A 10,887-nucleotide genomic window follows, 5' to 3' on the forward strand; every position below is an offset into this window, starting at 1 on the left:
ACCGAACCGAACCGTGAATTTTGTGTATCGTTGCACCCCTACTCAGCAGTTGTTATTCCGTGTCTAAAAAGTGAGATTAAAAATTTATTTTGTTTTACTGTATTCTAAAAATGGCTCTGTGATCTTTCAGTTCATGCTGTGTGCTCAGTAAACAGCAGAAGTGATACATTATACTTTATGTTGTGTGATAGAAGAGGAAAAGAAGGGATTCGGCGTCCCAATGCAATGGAACGGAGAGCCCCAAACGCAACCGCGAGAGCGTTCTTCAGCTCACAGAAGAAGATGGAAGAGATGGAGGAGCATTCTCTGCACCCATTTGTCACGAGGACAGTAGAGAGGATGGTGATTTGGAGAGCTTGGAGCATTGCATAGTGCAGTTCACAGTGGGTGAAGACAATGGAACAGAAGTTCTTGTCCCAGTCATCAACCCTGATTTGGAACGCGAAGATTTTACTGGCAGCCCAAGACAAAGCCTATCATCCACACAGGACAACGGGAATCAGATCAGTCCCTCTGAGCCCAGTGAGTACACCCAACAGTCCACTGCTGAGTGTGTCTGAGCAGGCCAGAACCTGGCAAATGAATACCAGTCTGCTCTTTTGTTATGTGTGTGTGTGTGTGTGTGTGTGTGTGTGTGTGTGTGCGTTTGTGTGTGTGTGAGAGGGCCTCATTTAAACAAAACTTCAGTAATTAATTGTGCTGCATCTGCTCAGTGACTTTGAAATTGACTCACCTTGAAATAGCGGCCATCAAAATAAAGTGTGTTACTAAGTCATACATGTTATAAGCGGCTCTTAGTCAGAAAAGTTGCACAACCAATATTCCCGATTATGAGAGAGAAAGCTACTGCCTATTTACAGCATGTGATGGAGAAATAGGCTTTTGCTGATTGTTTTAACAGATTAAAAGACCTGCATTTGTGGTGACGAACCGTTTCACTCTAACAAAGTACAGCTATCCTTTTGAGCGTTTAATTCTCTCAGCCCTCTTCACAAAGACCAGGATTTGTGTGTGCGTATGTGTGACACAGAGGGCGCTATCTGTTGGACTAGTTAAATGCATCTTAAACTAATCTCTTAATCAGTAATGGTGGTCAGATAAAATGTAAATGATAACTTTGTTTATGTAGCAATAAATACATGTAATTTCTTTCTTTTTTATTTCTCCACGGCTGAAAGCAGTACTGATAATTTTGGTGCTTATTGATTCTCCAGTTTTTTTAAATAATTTTTTTCCCCAGGGTTCATTCAAAACCAGGTTTTGGGGTCCATCCCTACTAGGAGGCATCCTAGGAGTCTGATGCCTGAACCAGTTCACCTGATTCTTTTGAGTGTGAAGCAGGATGTTATTAGGTTGTAACCATTAGTTGCTTTTTGCATACATTCACCAAAATTAGTTTGAAAAGTTACTAAAAATGTCAAAGATGTCAGCTACCCTGAGGACTTACTTATTTATCAAGTTAACAAGCTGTTATTTTAATGCCTTAAACACTAAAATACAACTTCTCTGTAGCATCCATGTTCTTTCTATGTTTATGAGGCACATGAACACACTGAAGACTGACGCAGGAAAAGGGGCCATCCGGGAGCACGTGAAAATACAATTAGCAGCTACAATGTTTTCACTGTTTAGCTTACCCACGTGCCTTTTCCTGGATTACTACTGTCCTCACTGTGGCTTTAAAGCCCATTACATTTCCATTATACAGTATCAGATAGGGGCTTATGTGTCCTCAAGCGTTTTGTACTTTTAGAGAATTCCAAAGAAAAGGTTCACTCTGGCCTCATGTTGTCTTAATGGTTGTGTTTCAGTTGTGCTGTCCAGTGACGATGAGGAGGGTGGAGACGTTTCTCAGGGCTGCAGCCAAGTCCGCACACTGGTCGCTGTGGAAGACGCAGTAATAAAGGGTCAGTCGTCACAGGAAGCTGAGGCCAAACAGCAACACACTGCTGACATGCAGGTTAGTAGAGTGTGTTCAGTCCAGCACAAACACATTTCATATGTGATCTCAGTTTTTATAATCCCCTTATATGTTCTTTTCCTTTTTTATTATTGTGCAGACAACAGCCTCGCACATGCCTCTAAACTGAGCTGAGCTAATGCCCAGATTAACATGACATCACAAAGGGTGTTTTACAGACATGATCCGGGGGCCTAAGGTTTTACTTCACCCCAGGGTGTCCAAGTCACCAACTGCTAATTAAAAGACAATACTTTGCCTGTGCTGCTGCCACTTAGTCTTGTATCTGACCCAATGACATGAAGGGAGAGAGGAGCCATGCACGTGGATGTCTGGATATAATAAAAAGGAAGAACTTGTTCTTTTCTAAACCATTATGTTATCGATTTCACAGTCACGTGAACTAAGATCACTCTACAGCTGCTTACAAAAACTGCCACCATAGTAAGATCGTGGCATTTTAAGGAGAACATCGAGTTTCAAACCTGGTACATTATCAATGGTTTATAGTCAATGCATTTAACACATGCATCAAATTTTGGCAGGAAGAGTCACTGAATTCAGCTTTAAATAGCTTTGCAGTGCATGCAGTGAGTAAGAATATTTGTGTGTGTGTGTGTGTGTGTGTGTTCTTTAGCTGTAGCACAATATCACAGATCAGTTTCATTTAGTGCCACAAAATAGAATAGACCACCAGGTGACCTCCTGCGTCTTCTCTTTCTTTCTCATTTGAGCAACATATCAAGACAAATATCTCGATATACTATTTTTCAATAGACAGCGGAATACCTGCAAACTGCCATGTCATTCTTTTAACCACCACCAGATGGTGCCAAAGCAACAATTTTATATAGCCTCTGCATGCTGCCCTTTAATCATGCCACTAGTTATCTTTGTAGTCTGTTATTATCCTGACATTACCGTGTATTAATCTGTTTGCATCGTTGTGCGGCTGCACAGCCTGCTCTATTTCCTGTAAACTTTGCATGTGTGTGTCTGTTTGTGTTTTGCAGGTGTTTGTTGTGCACAACACTACTCTTCCAGTGACTTCAGCTCCCAGTTTAAATATAGACTATTCCTGCATGGAGTTGCCCTTCTGTGGTCTGCACTGTGGAGTTTATCATGGAAAAGCAAATGGACCCATCGCGGTAACCCTAATAAAATGCAAAGATGGGCTTTTTGCCGTAAGCATGCACAGAATTTGAAAATCTAATGCATCTTTCTCTCTGTTCACAGATAGAGGAGAAAGAAATCATCATCCCACTCAAAGGTAATATTATAAATATGTTTTGATCTTAAGTAATTCCTTTTCCTAATAACTTTTAAAGAGAACCTCTCTCCATCAGCTTTTCTGATCGTTTTTTGTGCCTTTGGGCAGGGTTGTATAAGCTTTGACACAAAAACAAGTCACCTCATTTTGTTTTGGCACAGTATCCTCTCCTAGCTTTTCACTTATTTCGCTTAGCTTCTTTGTGCTAATGCGTCAAACCCTCAAGATCCCAGTAGACTTTCACCTCTGAATCTGTAAAACTCAGTCAATTTATGGGTTCATTTAATGACATCTTAGCCTGCCTTTGTGTGCGTAACCCTTGTTTCTATTAAAGAAGAGTGGTTGAACATTATTTTCCAAAGCATTAAAAACAAAAGTATTACTTAGCTAGAAAAAGATTTATAAAAGGCAAGAACAAAATTGTTACCTTATACTTTAAAAATACTTGCACAAAATATACAAGCTGTTTGTCAATTTAACAAGACAAACATTGTAAAATACCAGAAACAAGAATAAAGTGTAAAGCTGTTTGTCCTTACGACCGCATCTTGTGTTCAGACACCAGTGAGGAGCTGGAGGTGAAGTTGACCTTTGAGCGTTTGGAGCTGAGGAGGTACAGTGTTTGGGAGCGACAGGAACTGGAAGAACGACAGCTGCACTTTAAGGGTGATGATGAGCCCACACCTGCTGCTGTGCTGCTATTTTGTGTGTCAGAAACTGCTGCCGCTTCGGTACAGCAGGACCTCTGCCTGCTGTCGGCCAAAAAAGATGGAGCTGTGAACACTGGTGAGACTGCTGGATGACAAGTTCAGGGTTTTGGTCATTTAAACTTAAAAATGCTGAAGGTTTCTGTTATATAGTGCCAGCATTCAGCATTATTTCATATTGCGCTCTGTTTTAATAGGGAAAGCCAGCCCTTTCATCCTGCTGACTCTGAGAGAACCTCTGGAGGGAATGGAGGGAGCTTTTTTGCGCTCTCTCCTGGACATTGTCTGTCTCAAGACTCTGGCAAATGAACAAACCAATTTAAGGCACAGTACAGACAGATTTAGTGAGTTGGGAGACGTTCTGTCTCCTGTTCTTTCTCTGGATGATAGCATAGAGCTGATTAGAAGAACTGGACTAGACTCTTTCCTGCTCTCCATGCTGGGTGTGACAAACACGGACACAGAACCTGAAGAAGACAAAAAGCCCACAGCACAAAAGACAGACTCAGTTTTAGAGACAGAGATTGCACCAGAGCCAGACACAGAAGCACCTTTGCTCAAACCAAAGCCTGATCAGGAAGAACAAAGGGTTGAATGTCCCTCTGATGTAAGTGTCTACTGGGTGGTTCAGTAAGAGTATATCCCCCCCCCCCCCAAAACCGTTTTTTCTTTACTGGTACTCAGCTTGCAAGCCTGCACATTTAGCTTGTGCCCACTTCACAATCACCTGACAGCCACTGGTCTGTGATGTGCATTTCCCTCCACAGAAGGAGAAAGAGGAACCGACTCCTGTGTATACAATGTGCCATCGTAGAACCAGAGGATCCTACTCTGTGTCACTGTGTAAACCAGGCTCCAGCTGGACTAAATATAAACATCAGGGTCTGGCTCACAGGCAAGTAGCCTAAGCTAAGATGCTTATGAGATTCATCAGTGGAGGTTTGAGATCTGCTCATACAGACCACCAGTATATTTAAAATATTTGTACAGACAGGTCCTTAAGTATTTGGACAGTGGCACAAATTTTATAATTTCTGCTTCTTTACACCAACACAGAGGATTTGAACTACAGCAATTAAGCTGTGATTAAAGGTGTATGTCAGGTACTTTGATTTTAAGTTGCCCGGACAAGTGAGACTAAATGTTAAAAAGTTACAGGAAAAGTTTGGGTAGTTCCTTATACAGACTGTCCTATTATTATAATAGATTTTATAATTTGAGTTGATTAATTCATAGAAATGGTTTTTTTTTATATTTTTAAACTGTGGACCCAGTATAAATAGTGGAAAACCAGGAACTTTTGTGTTATTTAACTGTTTATCTGTTCATTACTTTGGTGTACTATGAATGGAGTCTTCAATGGGCTGATGTAGGTGTTAATTCAGGGAGGCTGGAGCAGTTTTGTGGATAGTTGTGGCCTGCTACTTGTTATTTTTTGAGGAAAACCAAAAACTCATGGTTGACCATGAAAAACAGGTTAAGTGGATGATCGTAAAGCTCTCATAGGTGAGGAAAACCCTTTCACAACACATCTAGCAAATTCGGGAATATTTATAAAGAAGTAGCTGTATCACCATCAAGGGCTATAATCAAAAGATGCCTTTGTGACAGTAAATACAGAGGGGCTACAGCAAGATTCAAACAGCTAGTATTGGTCAAGAACAGAACAAACTGGTTAGACTTTGCTAAGAAACATCTAAAAAACATCTGGTCCAGCTGTGGAGTAGGATTCTGCAGAAAGATTAAGTCCAGATGAGCGTGAACCAGAGTGATGGGAAGAGAAGAGTATGAAGAACAAAAGGAAGGGCTCGTGATCTGAAGCATACCACATCATCTGTCAAACACAGTAGAGACAATCTGATGGCATGGAAATGTATGGCTGCGAGTGGAACTGGGTCCTTGTTGCTGATTGATGATGTGACTGCTGATAGAAGTAGCAGCATGAATTCTTTGCAAAATGCTTTACTACTTGGATGCAGTCAAAATCCGGAAACCTGGATGACCTTTATTAAAGAGGATAATGACCCCAAACACAAAGCTAAAACTACCTGAAAACAAGGAACAGAAAGTTCTCAAGTGGCCAAGTCAGTCTACTGATCTCAGCCCAAGTTTATTTTCCACTTGGTGAAAGCAGAGAGCTCCACAAACAAACAGCTGAACACAGCTGCAGTAAATGCTGTCAGAGCTTCTCAAAGGAGGAACCTCTGGGGATGCCAATTGACTGCAAAGTATAATTCTTAGTTAATTCTGAGCCTTTTAAAATTGTGCTATGTTGTAAAATCCTAAATTGCTAAAATAATATTTTATTGAGCTCCTCGAATAAATTTTAAGCCTCCACTTTGATCACATTGTGATTGCTTAATTTCGGATCCACTGTGGTGATGTCCAGAGGCAAAATGATTAAAATGTTCAAGCTGTAACACACTGCGAGGAACTTATTGGGATTATATTTATGAATGACAAGAGGAGAGCAGGCAATATTTTGACTGGACTAACTTAATTCTTAGATTAATCACTAATCAATCACAAAAGTGAATGAATAAACAAACTGCAAATTATTTGGGGTGTTAATACTACTATGAGGTCCCCATTTATCGTAATACTAATCTGACTTATGAGATCAGTGCATCCTCATAAAAACACTTTGAATAATATGTATAACCTAAAAGTTCTGATGATCTAAATAACGGCTCATTCTTATCTCCTGCTTCCTTACTTAGGTTGATCCAGTTTCCTCCTCCGCCAATGAAAGGAGGAATCACTGTTACAATGGAGGACCTGCAGTGCCTTGACAGTGGGAAATACCTTAACGATGTTATCATTGATTTTTACCTCAAGTATGAACTTTTATTTTTTTTATTTATTAAACAAAAGGCATTAACTGATTCTGAGTCTTGGGATAGAGATGCTTCTAAATGGATCGTTTTTGATTTTTGTGTTTTTAAAACCAGATACCTCCTCCAGAACGCATCTGCTTCAGTGGTCGAGCGCTCCCACATTTTCAGCAGCTTCTTCTACAAGCAGCTGACGCGGCGGGACAATGCCAGTGAAGGTGGCAACAGCGACTCGTAAGTAACCCTGATAGAGTTTGCAGTCTGCTTTGGGGTGTACTGATTGTGTGAAATGTCTTCACTTAAAGTGTTCTTACCTTCTTACGCTTTACTGAATTTAACAAGATAGCACAATAACTGCCAGCCGTTTAAGATACACTACATCCTCCTTAAACAGTATTATAACCTGCAGTACCTTTTGAGTTGGATGCATTGGTCATTAGTGTAGATGTCCACATCTACACCATCTAAGCTTCAAAGACCAAAATGCAATGCTTAATAGATTGCATGTTTAATGTATTTAGACCTGATATGTCCTGTAATCAAGATTCATGTTACAGGCACGACTCCAAAAATGTTTTTATTGTTTTTATTTTTGTTTGTATTCAGCTGTCAGAGACAGAGGCGGCACCAACGCGTGAAGACATGGACACGACACGTCGACATCTTCAAAAAGGACTTCTTGTTTGTACCTGTCAATCAGGAGTAAGTTCAGCACAGGAGGTGTTATTTGCACAGTTTTCTTCTCTTTTTAATTTTCAGTAAATCTGTTAAACACATCACATGACTCTCTCCATTTAGAGCTCACTGGTATTTAGTTGTCATTTGCTTTCCCGGACTGGGTGAGCCTAAAATCGAGGGCTGGACAGGAAAGAGCAGCGACGTGACGGAGGAGTCTGAGAGTCAAGATGATGCGCAAGGAAGTAAAAGCTTTAATGATGATGTGGAGAAATCACATATGCGCAGTGACAATATAGACACAGACACAGGTATTTTTGACTCATGCCTTCTTTGTCTTTGGTGTTTATACCAGTGACGACAAAGGTGAAGGTAATCATTGTGTGTCGTTTCGTGTCTTTTAGAAAATACCCAGGAAGAATTCGCCAAAGATTCACCACCTAATCCAGTAGTAAGATATAATTCAGTTACATATAAGAATATTTAAAAGTGTCTGTTTGTTCCGGCAAACCAGCTCAGTCTATTTTTGTCTTTGTAGAGTTGTACAGAGCTGACGTGGCAAAAGAAGACAGTTTGCAAAAGGTGAGTTTTTACACCTTTTTAGTCCATATTCTAAAAAGAAACTCCTTTTGTCCTCTGATCATCTGTTTTCTGACCTCTTAACACCATTTATGTTCATGCACTGATAATGGTTTAGTAGGGTGGGTCTAGATGGGGTGTTTTTATTAGGAAAAGCAGCCCAATGCTCTAAATTGTGGCTGTGTGTGACTTCCTGCCAGGCTCATCTGCTTTGTGTAGCTTGACATGACTTCTATCCAAAATGTATTAGGCGCATATGTTTAAGCAGAAAGCTGCTTCCAACATACGTCTAATGAAGTCATAAGCATCGTCGACAGTTACTGGTCAGCCACCACTGGCTGATTTAACCCGTTGAGTTCAGTTCAACATGCCGCTCACTGTGTTGGTTTCCCTTGTTGCTGGGCTTCAAAAATGGTAGTTTAGATTTTTGTGAAGGAGTTGGTCTCATGAGTCATCGAGTGATGCCTTTGACCGACCAATCGGTAGCATGCAGTATGATGTCACATCTTTGGAGCGACTCGGCTTGTTTGGAGCCCCGGCTGAGCAGGTACTAATAAATACCTGCTACCAGGTAGATGGTTGGATACTTTTTGATCCCACAAGGGAAATTTTTGTGCTACAGCAGCATGATAAAGAGTAAAAATAGTACAGTGTTCAATCCAGAATAATAAACAACACAGCTAAATAATAGGGATATGGCTCTTATACTATGAGATGGTGCAGGAATTTATGTATTTACAACAGTGGTTAAAAAGGCACTACAACTTAATGTAAAACCCCTAACAGCTGAGCTGAGCCAAGTAGGCACTTGCGGAAAAGAGGCAATGGTCTTTGTGTGTTTTGGAAGTTTATGTGTTTCTCCCCTGGTCTCTGGATATTTAAACACATCCGAACAAAAAGACTTCACAAATGAAAGCTTGATGTAAAAGTAAACACTGACTTGCAGCTGTCTGTCCTCTCTGTAGGCCGTGTATTCTTATCATGGATTCCCTTAAACTTTCTCTTCATGAACGAGTCTTCAAACTGTTGCGGGAGTAAGTATGACACCTTAAACCCTCAATTCTGAAGCTGGGTATGCATGGGTATGGGTCTGTGTGAAATTTTATTGTATTTTTATTTTAATGACACATATTTGTCTGCCAGATACTTGCAGTCAGAATGGGAGGTGCGTCGTGGGTCACCGAGGGACTTTGGTCCTGATCAGATGAAAAGCTCACACTGCCACGTCCCCCTTCAGGATAACAGCAGCGACTGTGGCCTCTACCTGCTACAATACGTTGAGTGCTTTTTGAAGGTAAAGCACTTTTTTAAGCGTCACATTTAGTTTAGCTAAAAATGCGTTCAAGGACAGCATAATTAATTCTGCTTCTGCTTTCAGGACCCCGTGGTGCACTTTGACCTCCCACTACACCTAGAACAATGGTTTTCACGGCAGCAGGTGCGAAGGAAGCGAGATGAAATCCGAGATCTTGTACTTAACCTTTACCGACATCAGAACCTGGATAATAGACTAGGAAAGCAGCTGAGCGGTTGAGCACATCACATTCCTGTAGCCATTAAAAATCACTGCTCATACTGAGCAACGGTCATTTCAGCGTGAACTGAAAATATTTCTTTTAAAGCAGATTCTTTTATTTTATGCATTAACTTGAAAATGTAAACCTTTGACTACCTGGGGGTCCTATTAGTGAATATAAAAGAATTGGCTAATTAAAAATAAAGGGCAGAAAAATATAAAAGCATATCTAGACACACAAATCAATCCAGACTTTTTACTGTTTGTTTTTATACTGATAACTATTTTATAAAGAAATATTAAAATTCAATTTTCTATGTAGTATGCCCAAGCAGATAATGTGTGTAAGCATAACAGTGGTAAAACTTAGTTTGCAAAGTGATATATTTAAAAAAAATTTTTTTTTTAAGTTCTATTAGGATCCCCCTTGCTTTGATCTTTGGTTTCTTTTAAGCTTTTGTAGTTTGAATTCAGCTTGCTGGCATCCGGTAGACATTTCGTGTATTATCCGACTGACAGTTCAGTTCAGTTCAGCTCAGATCTCAGTTGTGTGTTTTTTCTTATCCAGGTTGTCCCTGATGTTGCCTTCTTTTGTATCAAAGTTTTATTAGATCAGATTTACTTTAGACAAAATGTAAGAAGTGTCGGTGTGGTATTTAATAGACAGGAGTTTTCTTACTGAATTTCATTAGAAAAATATATGATTTGAAACCACAGGACTGTGCCTCTCCCTCCCAGCTACAGACAGACCCGGCAGTCACCCACTTCTCTAATTAAGTTAAAGTGTGTATAACAGTGTGTGTCTGTGACTCTCTGTAGAGCCCGACCAATACTTCATTTGAAAAAAGTCTGCTAATCTGATATATCGCCCAATTTTTTTTCTTTTCTTTGTGAAAAATAAACAGATGTTCTTGTTTGAAACACAGTAGGAAAGGAATTAAGTGCAAAATTGCCATTGCTTTCATATCAAATTGCTTCACTGGCCTGTGCTGTTATCCTGCCTGGGTTTGTCCTGCAAAATGAGTTTCAAGTCCTGGTTAATAGATAACTTTATGAATTTAACATGAATACACCTCGCAAAAAAAGTTTAAGGGCGCACACGCTGGCATGTGTAACGTTCGATGACCTGCTGAAGACCCATTCAGTCCTTTATTAATGTTCTCAGTTTTCCCTTTTTGCCAGATTGTTCAGTTGTCGTTTTCTTGTGTAACACCTTTATGGTGTTCTCTTTGGGATTTTTTTTATTTTTTATTTTGTCAGATGAATGTACAGAAACTGATTCCAAAATACATTTGGTTTCATTTGTATATTAAAACTTGTAGAAAAAATGATGCTTGTTCTGATGT

The 10,887-nt window shown here is 40.0% G+C and overlaps 1 protein-coding gene across 1 annotated transcript in view; it reads left to right on the forward strand.

Moving 5' to 3' along the window:
• The window catches only part of LOC102215645 (SUMO specific peptidase 7), a 17,598-nt gene extending 7,984 nt beyond the window's left edge, over nt 1–9,614 (forward strand). The window contains exons 8-23 of the mRNA XM_005733842.2: nt 192–522; nt 1,812–1,960; nt 2,974–3,108; nt 3,197–3,230; nt 3,789–4,016; nt 4,135–4,544; nt 4,705–4,832; nt 6,658–6,774; nt 6,889–7,005; nt 7,378–7,473; nt 7,570–7,757; nt 7,851–7,897; nt 7,985–8,028; nt 8,991–9,059; nt 9,169–9,319; nt 9,404–9,614. Of these exons, the coding sequence (XP_005733899.1) occupies nt 192–522; nt 1,812–1,960; nt 2,974–3,108; nt 3,197–3,230; nt 3,789–4,016; nt 4,135–4,544; nt 4,705–4,832; nt 6,658–6,774; nt 6,889–7,005; nt 7,378–7,473; nt 7,570–7,757; nt 7,851–7,897; nt 7,985–8,028; nt 8,991–9,059; nt 9,169–9,319; nt 9,404–9,559 (2,400 nt within the window). The 3' untranslated portion in view covers nt 9,560–9,614. The remainder of the gene's footprint in view (nt 1–191; nt 523–1,811; nt 1,961–2,973; nt 3,109–3,196; nt 3,231–3,788; nt 4,017–4,134; nt 4,545–4,704; nt 4,833–6,657; nt 6,775–6,888; nt 7,006–7,377; nt 7,474–7,569; nt 7,758–7,850; nt 7,898–7,984; nt 8,029–8,990; nt 9,060–9,168; nt 9,320–9,403) is intronic.
• The last annotated feature ends 1,273 nt before the right edge of the window (nt 9,615–10,887 follow it).

The sequence above is a fragment of the Pundamilia nyererei genome, unplaced genomic scaffold (assembly GCF_000239375.1).
Source record: "Pundamilia nyererei isolate P.nyererei 1_Seehausen unplaced genomic scaffold, PunNye1.0 scaffold00055, whole genome shotgun sequence".
Classification (NCBI taxonomy): Eukaryota; Metazoa; Chordata; class Actinopteri; order Cichliformes; family Cichlidae; genus Pundamilia; species Pundamilia nyererei.